Source organism: Lytechinus variegatus, chromosome 3 (assembly GCF_018143015.1).
Source record: "Lytechinus variegatus isolate NC3 chromosome 3, Lvar_3.0, whole genome shotgun sequence".
Classification (NCBI taxonomy): domain Eukaryota; kingdom Metazoa; phylum Echinodermata; class Echinoidea; order Temnopleuroida; family Toxopneustidae; genus Lytechinus; species Lytechinus variegatus.
The window spans coordinates 50965430-50984178 of NC_054742.1; the positions used below are offsets into that span (position 1 = coordinate 50965430).

Genomic DNA, 18749 nt, shown 5'->3' on the forward strand with positions numbered 1-18749 from the left:
TCAGTAAGCGCTCAGGCGCTGCTTGACAAGTATCTACCTCACATCTACCCTCCGAGCGGGGGTATTGATGAAGCAAGGGAGTCCATATTTTCTCGCCCCGCCTCTTCAGGCGCTCCGAGCTCAATCGGCCGAATTGGGGGTCTCGGAGAGTGACGGGGTCGCTCTAGACGAGGCGGCTCCTACGACGAGGAAGCCGCCAGCTCCGTGGGTGTAAACCCACCCCCGCTCTGCTGCTGCCCGGAAGCGCCAGGCTCCGGCGCCGCCGTCTCGAAATTTTCAAGCCTCTCGAGGCTAGCGAGAAGGCAGAGGCAGGGGGGGGGCGATTATTATGCAGGTACTCCCGAATTCGCCCTCTACGTCAAGCTCACATACGGCGACGACTCCTTCAGCGGTAACTCTCTCCATTCTTCCCCCTAAGCGGGCCCGTAGATTGGAGGTATGAATCTCTTACATGCCGCACTTCTCTCGTGAGAATGTTTGGCTGCTTTGAGAGGACAACCTATCACGTCCGCGGACCGTCCGCCCAGGCGACGGGACCGTCGCTTTTCTGGCCTGAACCTCACTTTCTATTCGAAAGTAAGGGTGCCCTGTCTTACTTAGCTCCTACCCTTGCAACGCCAGAGTCAGGGCTAGTACAGACACCCGTTCTCCAGCGATCGCCGCTGAAGAGAGGGCGACTCTGATATGAGCACCATCACCGCTCAGCGGTATGTCTCACTATCTCATAGCTCTCCGAGCTTATGAGTATGTATATCGGATCTGAATGTCACGGCGATTAAAAGTTCTCCTGTGCTTAATAATCGCTATGCCTTCACCACCCGGTGCATTATGGTTATGTTAACCTATTTGTCTCGTATTCGGGCGGCTCGTACGAACCCTGCCCGAGCTGCCATCACCGGTCGTCCCCCCGGACACCGCCGGCAGCACCCGCACCGAATACGTGGAAGGAATCAGCTTTTCATATGCTAGATATCCCTCCTGTTGACATTCACAGCTGTTCCCCGAGTCTTTCCCGGTTGGGTAAACATCATCTCGGAGGAAAGTAACCGCCGTACATCTCATGAGATTGTTGGCTATGTACGCGCGTTCAAACTTGTTTAAAGCCCCAGGATTCTCTGTCGGCATTCTATGCCTACTTTCTGGGCACACCCACCGTACCGGGTCGGCGAGTTCACACCAAACTGTACACCGCCAGACCATCGGTCGAGCTCTAACTGTCTATCTTATAGACTGCCCTCTATGTGGGTCAATCTTGCGGGCGTCTCCGCCGCTCCCTCCTTGTGCGGAGTGGTCTACGGTGGATGTCTTTACCGTGCCCGTTAGTCGAATCGGCTTCTTTCTTAGAAATTTTTTCACGGCACACTCGAGTCGCCCCGCATGCTGCTTTCATCCTCCTTCCATGCAAGGCATGTGGCCAGGGTCACCGCACGACCGAGGATGATGTAACAGTGGATGGATGTATGCTTATGCCTTCCTAACCACGATCACTACGACCCGCCTTCTCTCGGGCCGACTGTGGATGAGCCTCTCCATGTAAGTGATTTACTTCACTGGAGTTCTTCTTTTAGAAATTTAGATTCTCATCCCCCGCTGCTTAGGGCGTCATTTTTGCCACCCCCCGCAGCTTTTTGGAGCTCCTTATCTTACCGATATCGGACTGTTCCACGCTGCCGCAACCGGCGCCGGCGGTGCTCGCTCTTACGATCACCTGAGAAACAGGCCTTGTGACTGTTTTCATAAACAACTGGTTCTCACCGCAGACTGATGGAAATTTTGTGATTACTTCCTCAAGTCTCCTTCGCTTGTTTCTTCAAGCGAGGACTTCAACACTCTTAGCCAGTTTCCGTCCCTAACTTGATAGGACAGGGCCGTTGCTACCTCATTCGATTCCGTTGGGAATGTAACGGTTGAGGTATCATATCTGGCGATGTCTGTTCGTTTAGAGCATCTCTTGATGGTCGTTTACACGTAATATCGTGACAGATTTTTTTTCGCCAGCTCCCTCTGGCGTACACTTGCTGCTGCTAGGGATTCCCCCGCCCAGCGGACAGCCATCGCAGCCTAGCCTCACGGACTCTCTCGGCGATGGTGGCTTGAGCCAAGCCACCTCTTCCACCGCGGGCACTGCACCCTCAGATGGGTGCTTCAATCAGTATGGGAGAAAGGGGATCCTGAGTTCTCTCTCGATCACTCGGTCTAACACACTTTTGTCGTGATGTGTACCGCGCTGTATCCCTGACACGCCCGGTTGAGCTGTTTTGACCAGACTGCTCTATTCTACATAGGCAACATGTCCGCGGCATTCCTTATTAACAGGATGGCACTCAGTCGCTTTCTCGACCCTTGTCTGCCTTACGAGTGGTTTTCTTCCTAAATCCCTACTCTCCGTCGTTCCTAGTCCCCTTCGGACCGCTAGTAACTTTTTACCACAGCTCTCTATCAGAATTCTGCAGATTTCTGCCCTCACGCATTTGAGACAGATATCGAATTCTGGGCGCTTTCTCCCACGCGGAGGCTTCCCCTACAGAAATTTCCAAGCTTGCGGGAAGCGTGCGACTAGCTTGCGCAAGCTTGCGGCATGCTAGTAACTAGCATGCGGTTAGCTTAATAAGCGTGTGATATGCGTGCAGAGTAATAGTTAAGCGATCTTTTAGCGAGCAGGGACTGTTCGCTAGCATGCACTCGCTTATTAAGCGAGTGCCCTGCTAGTCGCATGCTAGTTACTAGCAAGCGGCACGCTTAAATTTCGGTAGGGTTTCTGAGATATCTCGCCTTCTCAGATTGGTCGATTGATCACTTACTGAGCCTTAAAAGCTTCAGTTTTCCGATCACGATTCTTGTTGAAATTTTCAACAAATTTCAATTCTTACGCTCTAGTCAGCAGGTGATGTTGTTCTCCTGACACTAGGCCGAGGGCCCATGATACTTAGTATTCCTGAGTATACAGGGCATTCCTCTCGAGGACATTTTTGAGGGCCGCCTTTTGGCGCTCAACTAACTCCTTCACTTCTTTCTACTTGAAGGACATTCCGTCCAGCGAGGCGAGATTTGCTGCTTCGGCGCTTAAAGCAGCTGCGGCTTTTTCCCCCTCTCCCTAAATTTCGTTGTTTTTGTTTTTTCTTTTAAATTTTCTTAGGCTTACAATTGAAAACATGCCTCCCTACGGTTTGAGTCCGTGCTGGTCTAGCAAATCAAGTAGATGTATGGAGTTATTGAAGTAAATTATGAAAATACTTACCTGATTTTCTTATTTACGAGATAACTCATACATCTACTTGATACCCTCCCACCGACCCTCCGCCTTGCGTAGCAACATGTTTCAACGTATGGGCTTGCGAAAGGTGAGGAAGATGGACGCTAATTGCGCGGTGATCATGGGTAGTAAGCCTGAACGGGAGAGGGCGCGCTCGCGCTTTTTAAATCCTTGGGAGTTCTATTCGGGTATGGCAGTCCAGAGGGCTGAACTAGCAAATCAAGTAGATGTATGAGTTATCTCGTAAATAAGAAAATCAGGTAAGTATTTTCATAGTTGCTGCTAATGAGACAAAACATGATTATCTACTTTCAATAACTGGGATTTATTCATTTGATTTACTAGTTCATTATGATTAACTTGCATGCCGAATAAGAGTGCACATTATGGCCAACATAAGACTGTATTACAAGAAGGCAGTCTGTCCTTTGAATATTAGCCCTACTTTTTGAGAGAGAGAGAGAGAACTATGATTTGTTAAGAATATCAATTGATTATCATGTCAAACAAAATAAATTGTCACCCTTTCTCCACACAAATGTTTCTTCAGTTTATTGGTACATTTCGTCAAAGATATTCATCTTAGCTGAGATACAATTTAATCTTGTGATATTGTTAAAATGGTTTTGTGACCTTAAACATTGCATTTACCCTCACCATAATCATGATATAAAATTCAAGTGGTGTTTTGCACCCTTCCCAGGTTTTGTGAGTTTTGACAATCCGTCAAGTGCTCAAGCTGCCATCCAGGCAATGAATGGCTTCCAAATCGGCATGAAGAGACTCAAAGTGCAACACAAGCGCCCTAAGGATGCCAACAAGCCCTACTAAAGAATACACAGATGCCCTGCATGGGAAGACCTTCCAGAGCAGGTATGTATAATGTCTCGGTCGAACCACAGGGGTCATATTCTGGAATCATAGTATTAGGACTAAAGTTTGGAGGCAATGATTTTTAAAGAAATTTCCTCTGGGGTCAAATGTATTTTATTCAAGCCAATTCTTTTTGTAATCAACCACAATTTTCTTGAAGTGAATGTCCTGTAATTGTATTGGATCTTTATATTTGGGGGGGGGGGCCAAACTTCCACACATCCTTTGTAAATGAAACTTAACAATTACATATACCACTTTGATTGATTTAAGCCTTATTAAAAAATTGATACATATTTACAATTTTAAAGTAAGATGCATGGAGTTATTCTATAAATTTAAAATTTGAATGGAGACTTTAAAATGGTGTTCTATGTATGTTGCAAATGATTGTATCTTTATTAGGAATTAAGTATGGATGTCTTTTTATGAAGTGGTCTTTCATTTAGAATTCATGCACATCCACTCTTTATTTATCTTTGTATGAACCTTGATTTATGATATTTTGTTTTTATTTGATTACAGGCTGTGCCAGGCTTTGGATGGTATGCTCCCATCATGCATCTGACAAAGAGAGAAAGTTCTTCTTTTTCGTATTCAAATTTTGATTCCATCCTCTACATGTGCAGTGATATGGAGAGAAATTTGAACATTGATTTTTTTTGTGATAACTGCATGATGAAGAAATCAACTTTGTACATAATCTTATCATCAAGCTTAATTTGGAATTTTTAGGACATTTGTAGCATTTTGAGTATTAAAAACCTGAGAAAGATTTAATACCGAGGATTGTTGAATTGCATAATATGTATATATGATTTTCTTATTTACATTACATTACATGGAATGCATTTTTGGTAGTAAAATCATGTAAGAGATACTATTTGAAAGGTGGATTTGATAGAGAAATCATGAAATTTCACTTATACATATTGTTATGATGAAAGAAATGGAGAATGTGGAATATTTCTTTTTATTTTACTTTTGTTTTGCTCTAAATCACAGAACAGATTTAGACAATTTATAATTTCTAATGAATTATAGAAAGTTCTGTTACAAGCTGCATGTGAGAGGAACACTGCATGGATTATAAACTATTTGCAATTTTACCATTCGAGTACAGAAATAAGACAAATCGGTGAAATATATATTTTTGTCAGCAGTGCTTAGAGTGAATTTTAGAGCAGCAGATCTCATTGAAGAATAATAGTAATGAGATGAAACAAATTGAGTGAGAAGGAAGAGTTTTGAATATGCTGTGCTGCTTTTATTTTCAAGAGGAAAGATGGTTTTCCTCATTCATGAGTTATCTTGTTCTTGGTCTGTGCTATTCTTTCTTCAAAGAAAAACTCAGGCCAAATCAAAAAGAAGTGCAATATTTATATGCCATATAACCCTCAAGTAGGAGGGTCAAAAGTAGTTGGAAAAGTTGCTTGATAGGCAATTATAATTTTTTTTTTGTCATTTCGAAATGAAGGAATCATGTGTTGCTCCTTTTTTCTTATTTGTCACGTCTTAAATTATTCAGATCCGAAGTCTTATCTGTTTGTAAGTCGAACCCCCATGCACGTTATTTTTGTACGGTAAAGCCAAGCTGATATATTTCTGTGTTTAGAGTACTTATTTATTGAATTAATTTATTCTCCACGGTGTGTTGGACAACCAAAGAGTTTGGTGGTGTTTTGTGCATCAGTCTAGAGTTAGTTTATGTGTTTTTATGTTGTATTCACTTCATCAAATCACTGCTCATACCCTGACATACTGTCTCCATACATTCAACCAGTCATAAAATAGAACACTTACAAATGAGATTAAAACAGTTGCCATTAAAAATATAATCTCTTTATGAGACAAAGTATTTCTTTATGATAAATAAAAATAAATATGTATTTATCTCCTTATATTGTTGTAAAAATGAATTTCCTGTTGAATTTTTTGTAAGTTGTTGAAAAGGTGTCAACAATATTTTTATTTTGAAAATTCAGAAGCAAAAGTGCTGAACTTTTCTTCCCTTTTGGTATTTTTCTTCCCAATATAACATGCTGGGTATCGAGTGTAATATACCAATCTGGTATAATTCAAGCCATCTCCACGTTGGTTATTGAGGTGTTATCCTATATTGTTTTTGTATTTTTATATAAGTGTTGATTTGTACAGAAAGGAGGGGACCAAACAAAATATTTTTATTTTATTTTTTGGACAAGAAGACATTGTGTGATCGTTTTTGATAAAGTTTTGTGTTCAAAGGCTATACATTGCAGTAATTCATTGTACATTCTTGATGGGAGGACTCCATTTTCCTATTTCAGCACCAAATTTTCTTTGGAAATCCTGGGTATATGTGCTTTTATCAATAGAAATTCTTCCTTGCTGTAAAAGTCACAATTGATTTCTGTATTGTTTAATTTCTTTTTTAAAAAAATTGTTTATTTTAACACTATCAGTTCATATTTAATGTAAGGATATGAATCACAGATCGTAAAATATTCTGCTAAATATCAATGTTGTTATAATCAAGGGTGTGTTAGGAGGGGGGATGTTCTTGGGATGTTATTTTGATGTTAAGCAAGTGTAGCTATTGATAAGGTTCCTTCATTGGTTTCATTTGAAATGAAAGAATTTCAAGTACACTCTCAATCCTTCACAGGGGCATCCAAGCATGTTTTATTTTTTTATTATCTAAATCATCATTTAATGAGAGGAAGGACTATAATGTCATTATGAAGAAGAATGAAATATCATGACAATCATGAACAAAGTGCATCATGGGTAAAATTGGTTATCTAATACACTTTAGTTTAGATGATTATTGATGAAAGAAATTAATATGAAGTTATTCCATGGCGTGATATTCACACCAGATGGCGTTTATGAAACGTCCATTCCTTTAGTCCAAATAAGAATCTCCATGAATGTTCATTTGGAAGAGTTTTGAATTATGTAATACAATCTGACAATACCTCCTCGATCTCCCCACATTTACCCCCCCCCTTCACTGTTCATTGTTCATGTATGAACAGGTTCAGGTATGTATACCAGGTTCATTCATCCTTTCTGGTGGTACAACTACTCAAAATCTATTCGCCTGTCCCTTCATCATATTTGTTTTGCTTTTTTTAGGGGGATTTGAGGTGTAATTTTTATCAGCCTTATGACCAAAGACTCCCAACATGTCTAAGAATTCCTTAGTTTCATTTTTTTTTGCAATTATTTTGTAATAAATGAAATATTCATTGCTTGTTTGGTGGCTGAAGATTTTTTTCAATGCCACAAATTTCATGTTTGGACGAGGACAAGAGACACCCCAACATGTGGACAATTGCTCACTATCAGAGCAAGGAAGTTAAGGCCAGTTGGGGATACTAAGCACCAACTTTATTGCATTGAAAACTTATTTTTGTCCATTTTATATGAAAGTATTGACCATGAGCTTGCCCAATGGTAATGCCGTATCTCTGTACATTCCATTTTGTATCTGCATGTTCCACTAGATGCTATCTCTCCCCCTCTCTCTCTCTTCATTTGCTTTTTAAATTCATTCAAGAGGTTCTGAGAAAACTCTTTATGTTTGTCCAGCATTACGTGTTTGAGTTATTTGTGTGTCAGAGAAACGCAAGACAATTGTAGATTCGATGACCGTGTCAAGGGAAAAGATGAAAAAATGTATTCATGTCATATTGTCGCTGTAATATTTTGTATGATATTTAATTATTTATTGAACTTCTGTACATTTCTTTTTCACATACATTTGATAGAGCATGTTATGGTTATCCCAGCTCTTGAGCAGTTTTATAATGATTGTAAAGGGAGTTCCAGCTATTCTGTATTCATGTCAAAAGCATTTAAAGTACTTAATCCTGCAACTTAATGAATCAATGAATTCAACTCATTTGCTCTACTGCAATTTATATTTTACTGAGTTTAAGGTTTTTTGTACCTTATAAAACCTCTTAAAGGAAAGACAATTATTTTATTTTCAGTCACGTTTTGCTTTCTTCCAACTCTTTAAGTCATGAAAGGAATGTATTTTTTGTTGTCTTGAAAAGACTATTTTTAAAAATTTTGATTAATGAACTCCCTCTGTTAATATTCAACTCATTGATCAAACAATGCTGCAGCAGTGTTAACTAGATGATGTTCCCTAAATTTCATTCTAAAACTCACCTTTCTTAAACTTTTTTTAGACAGCTCCACACACATTTATTTTGTGTGTGTGTCATTTCTATGCTTTGGTATGCATCACTATTAGCAAAATAATTTCAAAGGAAATAACATTTCTTATTTATTTTTTGTAATTATTTTTTGTAAAAAATATCAGCCTCGGTCACCCTCTTATTTCATCATTCTTGGCCAAAATCAGTGGAATGTATATATATTTTTTTGTTTATTAATGGTGAAATTTACCATTATCCAGAATAATCTAAATAAGATTGCCACAATATGATTTTCAATACCTGAATACAAAAGATTAAAAACAGTGTTTGGTAGATCATTATGTTTTATAAAAGGTAGCCTTTAAAAATAGACATGCGTTTTATTTCTAATTTCCTTTGTGACAACATGCTTGTACATGCAATCTCTCTATGTTTTCAACACAAAAGTTGTATGATTTTTTTTTCTGACACTTGAAATGACAGCTTGATTTGTATTAAGATCATGTAGTATAACGATTCTTTCACTTCACATATAGTTCTAGACATATTATTCTAAACAAAATATGAGTGCATACATAGTAATTAGCGTTGTATAATATGTAGATTGACATAAGATTTGAAAATATTGAAGAAAAAATAGATAAAAGTAGATTAGTTATCTCGGGCAGTTCGAGATGTAGAATTGAGTTCTTATCTTTGATTAAATCTATCATTGCGTCACAAAAAGTAGGTGATTTTTATTTATGATTGGAGCGTTATTTCAATATACCTCTTGAGTGTGGCCTGGGAGAATATGAGGAAATGGATGGATTTACTTCACCTCTTTGATCAATGATATCAAACCCACATGGGGGGTAAGAAGTTCCTGGTCTATGGTGTCTGGGGTGGACTTGCATGGAATACATTCCGTTTTAAAGAATGTCTATATAGATTGTATGCTGGATTGCTCCGTGAGATAATTGCTTTGTGCCAGCGAGGATGCTGAGAGTCAGCATCCAGAGAGGAAGCATCATCTAAGCCATCTCATTGCCATGGAAACCAGCAATTGATACTGAAGGCCAAAGGGTGAACGGACAAGTGGATCAGAAGAAGAAGATAAGACGGAACTATTGTATAGGCTCAGAAGTGAACGAGGAGAGATATAAAAATTAAGTTTACTTTTATGAGCAAAGTACTGGTAGCTTGTAAAATGAAAATATAGCATTGAGAAAAAAAGCAACAGAAAATATAAAAAAATATGAAAAATATTTACTGCACATTTTAACAGCCAGTCATTCCGTACCAAGCTCGTATTTGAATAAGCATTTTTTACCAATGGTACCTTTGAGGATTATAGATAAAATATTAGAAATTTGAAGAACAACTGTTATTTTTAAAAAAGAGTGCAGAATTTTTGAACTTTGATGTGATCTATTCTGTAAAATGTTTGGTATCAGAGTTTATGTACGTTATTTTTCTTTTTACTTTTAATTTCAAATTTTCTTTTTCTTTTTTGATGGGATTGTACAAATTTGCACAAAGTTATTTCTTTCCTTCATTCAAGCCGATAACCATAGAATCAACCTGAACTCTCATCAGGCATTCTATATATATTTGGCGTTTTTTGTGTTGCATGTGAACTCTGTCCAAAATTGTGGAATATGGTGATTAATTGATGTTCTAGTGGAAATGTGGTATTGGGTAGCGGTAACAAAATGGTTCAGTGTTGTGACTTTTGGTGAAACTGGTGGAAAATGAATAAAATATATCATTTTAATATATAAGAGAAATTGATAAAAAGATATTTAGATATTCATGGAAGGAGACGTTGCAATCAGCCTTTTAGATGATGTACACAAGAAAGACAGTATATTTCATGAGAAACGTTTATGCATTTTTATGTTTGTTTTGATGGAGGACATAGATGGGTATACAATACCCATCTTATTAGCACAGTACTGCGAGGGTTATCTTGATTGTGGGCGACCACATCAAGTAAGGCCCTAATTACTTCCATTTAATATGAAAAAAGATGTAATGCACTCGCTAGTTAATCTGCCCAGGATATCTGGTGTTTTGTATGGTTGTTGTCCTTGGATATCTTTTACTTCAGTCTTTTAAAGCATGAAAGAAATGAAGTGCAAATTTTTTCAGTACATCATGTAAAATCTGTGAGATTTTTTTATACAAGATTTAGTGTTCACTACGGGAGTGATTGTTTGTGTTATATATAGCAAGATGGGCATGTCGTGTTCTGCATTGAAATCTCCATCGATATGCAGTATACACAATCTTCCACCAGATGCCTGTGTATAAAAAGGAAGTACTCCTGTATTTTATATCAAGAAAAGAAGGGAATTAGTGGTCAATGAATATTTTTTTGCTGTGTTTTAGTCAAAGTGGTGGTATAAAAGTGAAATTGTTCAACATCTGTGGTGACAGAAAAAAATATTCTATGAGATTTAAAAAAAAAACCAGAGCCTTTATTTTGTTTACCAAAGACCACGATGTGTTTTCTTTGTACAGTCTAATGATATAAGTGTATAACATGCTATCTTTGAATGGCATTTTTGATACTCTATATTATATACTTTTTAAAGAAAGAATTCATCCGTCGTATAAAGACTTGGTGCGGAATGGCTGGTAGCATATAGTGCACTTGTAGAATGTAAGTATTACTAATAAAAAGAAACAATGATGATGATAATGTTGATGATGCCGAAAATGATGTTGATGATAATGATGATGATGTTGATGATGACTACAAGTTTAAAGAATTGTAGATGAATTACTTTTAGGATGCACACCGTTTATGGTCTGGAGTCACACCAATCGAAAGTGTTTACATTATTTAATAAGTTCTTGGAATGTAGAATGTACTTGCCTCTAGAAGGTGGTGCAAAACCTGCACCTATGAGAAGAGATAAGGTGACAATTATGTAGTTAAGGTGTTGTATCATAAACTTTAAAAAAATCAACTCATTGAGAAAAAAAGAGGAAAATTTAAAAAATAAATGCACTGAAAGCACAGTACAATATTGATCATATGATTGTATTCTTGTCTGTATATTGTGTGGAAAGTTTAAGAGGTGAATGAGGTCATTGAAGAACAATAATGATGGTGGTTATGATAATGATCAGTACTGGTGGTGGTGATATTAATGATGATTTGTATGGTCATCAGGGATGCCACTTTTCAGACTATATGACTGATTGGCATGGTGGTGTTGGTTGTGATGAATGATATGGTGGTGAAAGTTCTGGTTATGATGAGAATGATGGATATTGTTTGGTTTTGGTTGTCCTGTTGATTTGAATTGAATTGAATTGATGTGTATGATGGTCGTGATAATTGTGGTGATAGGTATTGGATGGTGGTGGTAGATGTCATGGTGGTGGTGGTAGTATTGATACTGCTGGTGATGGTGCTGACAGTGATGATCAAGGTGAGCATGGTGGTAGTGATGATGGATGTAGTGGTGCGAGTAGTGATGAGAATTTTTTTTTTAAATTTTTTTTTAGAATGATTGTAGTGGTTGCGGTGACGATGAGACTGATGGATATGGTGGAAATGGCTATGTGATTTTGGTGGTAATGATGATGGATATGGTGGTTATGAATGGTATGGTGGTGATGTTAGTGGTGGTATTGATGGTGATGGGTACATGGGATGGTGGTGGTGGTGATGAGACTGGTAGTGTATCATTAGTCTGCTAGCACAGACTCGTATTTGACACTTTTACCAATAACAGATCTAGAGTAAAGACTAGACTCTGAAGACTGTCTGTGTAGAGCCAGCCACAGTACAAAGTGAATCTAGTCTCGCTACTTCAGACTCTGCAGTATGCACTATTATACCAATTGCGAAAACCATGGGTCTGTGTCTGCAGACTAGTGTGTCATGGTGGTGATGGGTATGTGATTTTGGTGGTAATGGTGATCGGTATGTGGTGATGGTGGTGGTATTGATGGAGGTTGTGATGGTGGTAATGATGGTGATGGATGTGTTGATTGTGGTAATGATGGTGGTGATGCGAGTGATGGTGGCAGTCATGGTGATCAATGTACAGGGCAAAATGTCTTAACGGTTGCAAGTGAGTGAAGTGAGCAGGCAAACAAAGTTGACCCTCTTAAAAATTGAAAGCTATCTTATAAGAGACATTTACATGATACTTAAAAAAAATAATCACATTTCAACCCTTTCCTCTCACTCTTTATGACATGGTTGAAGAACTTTGGTTTGGGGGAGTGCCCCAAGCCCCCATCTATTCACCAGTGATAGTGGTGATGATGGATGTGGTGGTGGGGGTAGATAATCAATTACACTGCTTAAAAAATGGTATATGCCTGTGGATTTAGACCATATGGTTGCATCTAGCATTGGTCGGGGGAGGATGCAGTGTCCTTTCCCTACAAAATAAAGGTGTGAAAGCAAGTTAACACTTTATTTGCTCAAATTATTTATTTGGCGATTTTTCATGGTTGTGGTATTATTTTCCCCAATGATGGCTAAAGGGGGGGGGGGGCAAAATCGATTTATTCCCCATTCCCCACCGCTTTTGGTGCCTGTGCTCGAGGATTCTGTAAAAGAATTTGGAGGGTGTAAACGGACAAGCCTGGATACCCAGCCCTCTTGTAAGGAGCAACTGCTTGGGGGGATAACCCCGGGATGACACCCATCCACCCCTTCAATAGTTGAAATCCGACCTTAGTACGAGCAGCACGCTGAGAACTCCATGGGTTGACATTTCATTTTACTCGGCTCCGCTCAATGATGTCCGCAAATGTTTATCTGGAACACTTTCCCCATTCATTTTCCGAGACAGACCAAACAGTTGCCTGCCTCGAGCACTTAAAGTATGAAACGGAAAAGGGATGGGAGAAAGGAAGATTGAGAGAGAAGAGGCGAATATGGAGGAGGGGAGAAGGGAGGCGGGCGGACTAGGGAGATGGTAGTTATGTATTCGGGTGACCAACATGCATTATGAAGATCTGAACTAGTATCCATCCACCTGTCTATGGGGTCTATTTACTACTTCTATTTTTTTTCTTTATTTTCTTCGCAAAAAACATGGGTCGCTACCACGTCTGCTTAATTGTCTACAAATCAACTGTACTATCCTAATTGCATATTCGTGCCCCGGATTCGTGCTGTGTTAATATACTTTTGAAGTGTTGTCAGAGAGAGAGAGTGGTTTTCTCATCCTTTCTCAGACTTCATCTTTAATATGCCATCAATTCAAGGAAGGCTGTGAAAATAATTTTGATCGATGTTCAAGACTTTGTTCGGTTGCTTGAACTCCCAACTTGAACTGAGAAAAAGCATAATAAAGTCATTTTGATTCATTGAGTGCACATGTGAATATTCTGTATTGTTTTGGCTCATAGTTAGCTGAGATGGATGCCTTGTTATGAAAATCAGACGAGAATTGCACACAACATTTGCGCCTTTTGCCTTTTATATCCCTCCACTTTACTACCTCATTCCTGTCAATCCCATGGAGTTTGACTTGATCCGCCACTAAAGGAGAGAGGAAACCGGTGGATTGATTTTGGTGTTCTCGTTCTATTTTCGTTTCCCTTCTGTACCTTCCGATCCAAGGCTGGGGTTATATACCCAGATTTAAGCTCTGCTCTATTGGACAATCGGACTTACACTTCACCGGTGTTCGTGTACGGATAGTACAGTTGAGAGTTGCCTGACAACCCAGACAGTCAGTCCCACAAAACAATTCGGTTCTCATTCAAGCACATTTGACATAGTCTCAACTTGTCTTTCCAAACTTATCAGCATCTAGATTCAGACAGGGCGATATGGCGACGGAGAAACTTACATCAGTCGATGGCGAGGTAACCAAATGTGACTTCGAAATGGTGAACGATTCGACGTCGAAAAGGACTAATCGGGTGTCAATGAGCAGGGCCCAGGCCATCGCAGTTGTTGTGGTGTTTGCCGCAATTGTGATTCTCGTAGGTGTTCTGTGTTATTACGAGACCAAAAGGGAATGTGATCGCAAAAATGCCGCGGCTGTCATGGACAATGACGTCGAAGAAAACGGCGACGTCAACGACTCTGACAATGACGGGGAACAGCGACCGAATACGACGCCGCAAATTGTATTGTCCCACCCGCCAGCCGTAGAAGACCCTGGACCGTGGAAAGGCAGGCTCCCTACCGACGTCGTCCCTGAATCCTATGATATCTTTATCAAACCTTACCTCAATGATGAGGACGTTGAAGGGACGCACAAAAGACGTTTTACCTTTGATGGTCGTGTGGTCATTCAAATACGATGTGACATTCCAACAGATGAAATCGTGCTTCACCTGAGTAACATAACCGTTGTTTCAATCAACGTCATTGATGCAGAGGAAGGGGGTGACGATTTATATGATTCGACGTCCTACGAGAGTCGATATTCGTTTCTCCGAATAGCACTAACGGAAGGGCTACAGCAGGGGCAAACCTATAATGTGACTTTTATCTACATTGCGGAGATCAGAGAGCAATGGGATGGATTGTATCGCAGTAGCTATGTAGATGACAGAGGCAATCAATCGTAAGTTATCCAGCTAAGAAAAAAAATCCTTCATTTCTTTATAGATTTCCTTATCCAGACTTTGAATATTGATGATTCTTTTACCAATTGGCGTCGCCAAGACTGCTGGGGGAGGGTGGTGGGTAACCGACATAATGATAAAAACAAAAACAAGAAAAAGGATTTTAAAAGAAGGAAAGGGGAGTTGGATGAAAAGAGTACTGAATATAAAAGAATTTGGTCCTTAGAATCAGCTACACCCTATATTATTCTAATGAGAAACATACCGTCTTCCCCCGTCTTCAGGGGTAGTAGATCCAACGTTTGTTATTATAAGGGAGTGAAACAATTCCATCCACATTTCCCCAATCTGCCACTCAAAGACATGAGGTGCTTCTTTGTGGATGGTGGAGGTAGAGACCATAAAACGAAGGTTAATTACATTTTAGCTCTGTCAAACTAAAGTGATTCGTGCGAGCGCGAAGCGCGAGGGTTTATATACAGTGCGTCCCACCACCCCCCCCCCCCCGAGATTTAGTGATGATTTATCACAAAAAACAATAGACTAATTACCTATCATTGTAAAGCTTAGAGTCTCCTCTTTCATCTGGTACAACATAAAAGATATTTCATTCAGGCATCAGTGAGAATAAAAATTTGAAGAAAAAAATATAACAAAACGTCATTTGGCGAGGGTTATCTGAATTTCAAAAAGAAAATCACATGCCTTTCAAGTTCAATATCTGCTCTTTAATTTGATATCTCAATCACAGAAAATGGTCAAGTTATATAAAGTTTTGTTGTAATAAAAGTTTTGTTATAATAAAGTTTTGTTCCTTCAAAACGATTCTTATATTTCCATAATTTCATGAAACAAACATGCTTTTACCGGTTTCCAACCGAAGAATGTATGTATGGCTAATCGTCAACAAAACGGAGTGTCTCAAAGTTTGAAACCTAGCCTGTAAAACCTCTTCATTTTATGAAATTATTAAAATTCAAGCCTTATTTCAAATAAACAGAAATTTCTTATTTCTTGACCGTTTCTGTAATTGAGGTATCAAATGAAAGAGCAGATACTGAACTTTTTTAGAAATTTTTTTTTTTTTTTAACCAATATATATATATATATATATATATATATATATATATATATATATATATATATATATATATATATATATATATATATATATATACGTATTTTATTTCATTTCCCCACTATCACGATGGTGCAATATTGTGAACATTTTGTGAATATTATAACGTTCGACTTGCTTTTGACTTGAGAAATTTGGAAACTCAATCTTCAACGATTGTGTTATTTTTGCGATTGTATGCTGGAGGAATTAAGGGAAACAAAGAAGGATATAGAAGATAAAACATTTCTGGAAATTGCTAGCTTTAGTTGTGTCCAAACAGGTGTTTGATAATTTGAGAGAGGATAAGAGGGAGAAGAAGAGTTGACTCCCAATTTCAGGGTCAGGATGAGTGGTAAGATAATTATCATTTCAAGTTCAGCTGCCCACAACACTTGAAGTTAAAATGTCAAAAATAACCTTGAATGGCATAAACAGATAAAGGAATTGTCATGTCTTGTTTCAGATTTGTATTGATCTAAATGTTAGCATGTTTGTAAGAGAAAAAAAAACCCTAGGACTCATGATACATTCTGTGTGAGCAGGAAAGTACAAGAAAATATAAATTATGAGTGCAAGAAATACAGTTCGTCGATTTATATGGGTGACATCTTCATGTTCTTGGTTCCTAGGAAGGACTCAGATGAGACATATGTATTCTCATTTGTAAAAGAATTTTCACCAAAATCTAAAATCACAGTTTCTCATCACCTCATCGTGGTAAATATTCTAAGCCACTGCAAGTATTCGACAACACTTATATTCTATGGGTATACTTAGTTTCGGGTAAACTCGGTTTATTTAACTGCAGCGGTTTTTTTTTAAAGAATATACTGTCTTCATTTATCTTTCGTGGCTTTTCTGCAATATACTATGTTGCCAATAATTCTATATTCTAACTCTATAATATTATTTCTCCTCTAGATGGATGGCTGTCACTCAATTCCAGCCCGTCTCTGCCCGTTATGCATTTCCATGCTTCGATGAACCAATCTTTAAAGCAGTCTTCAACGTCCAAATCATGCACCGAACCAACATGGTCGCCCTTTCTAATGGTCGCGAGATCGACACCATCGACCAAGGTGACGGGTGGTCATTGACTAGGTTCGAGCCCTCACCAGTCATGTCAATCTATCTACTTGCCATAGCGGTCGGTGTGCTTGACTACAGAGAAACAACCACTACAAATGGGATTCGGGTAGGTGAAGCACTCTCTGTTTCGAACTTGGGTCAACTAACTTTTACAGGCTCTGAAATTTGTTCTTATCAAAAAGGGGAACATGCAGCAATCGACCACGACATTGATATTTTGAAATGAAATTTCAGTTCTAAGATGCCTCACAAGACTTCTTTTCAATTTAGTATTACTTCTTGTATATATTTCGATTTTCATATTCGATATTCTATTTCATCGTTATGCCAAGCCTTTTTTCTACTGTCAAGATTCATTTCATGTCAAGACTTGAATATCAATTTTATTGGCCTATCATTCGTTCATCATCAATTTTCGTTTTCCTCTATTTTTGTGTCATTACAAATGAGCAGAATGAATGTTAAGAAGGAATTCTAAATTCGGGTTAGGATTTAGATTAGATTAAGGTCCGGATAGTATACTGGTATATAGCATTGTATAAACTGAAAGACTTATTCTATTTTTCTAATTGCTAGATTGAATTGATCAGTAAATAATTTTTCATCGTTTTTTTATATATATTTTCAGCTCCGAACGTGGAGTCGTCCTAATGCCATTGATACCACTGACTTTGCATTAGAATCGGCCTCGTCACTCATTACGTACTTTGAAAACTACTTCGGCCTCCCTTATCAGATATCGAAAATGGGTGAGTAAAAAGATACAATCAGTTTCTTTTAAGGTTCAAGTGTGGGTTGAGAATAGTAGCTAAATGCCAATATCGTGTTTATATTTACTAAAGTCATGATATTGTGATGTTTTGCATTGTTCATATTATGATCACCATTGTCTGTCGTAGTAGTAGTAGCAGCAGCAGCAGCAGTAATAGTATAGTAGTAGTAGTAGTAGACGTAGTAGCAGCAGCAGCAGTAGTAGTAGCAGCAGCAGCAGTAGTAGTAGTACCAGCAGCCGCAGCAGCAGTAGTAGCAGTAGTAGTAGTAGTAGTATAGTAGTAGTAGTAGTAGTAGTAGTAGTAGTAGTAGTAGTAGTAGTAGTAGTAGTAGTAGTAGTAGTAGTAGTAGTAGTAGTAGTAGTAGTAGTAGTAGTAGTAGCAGCAGCAGCAGCAGTAGTAGTAGTAGCAGCAGCAGCAGTAGTAGTACCAGCAGCAGCAGCAGTAGTAGTAGTTGTAGTAGTAGTAGTAGTAGCCGGATATAATAGCTGGGAGTAGTAGTAGTAGTAGGAGTAGGAGTAGTAATAGTAGTAGTAGTAGTAGTAGTAGTAGTAGTAGTTGTTGTTGTTGTAGTAGTAGTAGTAGCCGGGAGTAATAACCGGGAGTAATAGCCGGGAGTAGTAGTAGTAGTAGTAGTAGTAGTAGTAGTAGTAGTAGCAGCAGCAGCAGTAGTATAGTAGTAGTAGTAGTAGTAGTAGTAGTAGTAGCAGCAGCAGCAGTAGTAGTAGTACCAGCAGCAGCCGCAGCAGCAGTAGTAGCAGTAGTAGTAGTAGTAGTAGTAGTAGTAGTAGTAGTAGAAGTAGTAGATATTGTGATGTTTTGCATTGTTCATATTATGATCACCATTGTCTGTAGTAGTAGTAGCAGCAGCAGCAGCAGCAGTAGTAGCAGTAGTAGTAGTAGTAGTAGTAGTAGTAGTAGTAGTAGTAGCAGCAGCAGCAGCAGTAGTA

General features: G+C 38.7%; 2 protein-coding genes across 9 annotated transcripts in view; both read left to right on the forward strand.

The window, feature by feature from the left end:
• The window catches only part of LOC121411285 (CUGBP Elav-like family member 3-B), a 59284-nt gene extending 48352 nt beyond the window's left edge, over positions 1–10932 (forward strand). For all 8 annotated transcript variants that reach the window (XM_041603926.1, XM_041603920.1, XM_041603922.1 and 5 more), the window contains 2 exons: positions 3957–4126; positions 4652–10932. In XM_041603926.1, the coding sequence (XP_041459860.1) occupies positions 3957–4084 (128 nt within the window). In that variant the 3' untranslated portion in view covers positions 4085–4126; positions 4652–10932. The remainder of the gene's footprint in view (positions 1–3956; positions 4127–4651) is intronic.
• A 2604-nt stretch (positions 10933–13536) lies between these two features.
• Positions 13537–18749, forward strand: part of LOC121411286 (aminopeptidase N-like) — a 21462-nt gene continuing 16249 nt past the window's right edge. The window contains exons 1-3 of the mRNA XM_041603929.1: positions 13537–14819; positions 16862–17135; positions 17658–17778. Of these exons, the coding sequence (XP_041459863.1) occupies positions 14074–14819; positions 16862–17135; positions 17658–17778 (1141 nt within the window). The 5' untranslated portion in view covers positions 13537–14073. The remainder of the gene's footprint in view (positions 14820–16861; positions 17136–17657; positions 17779–18749) is intronic.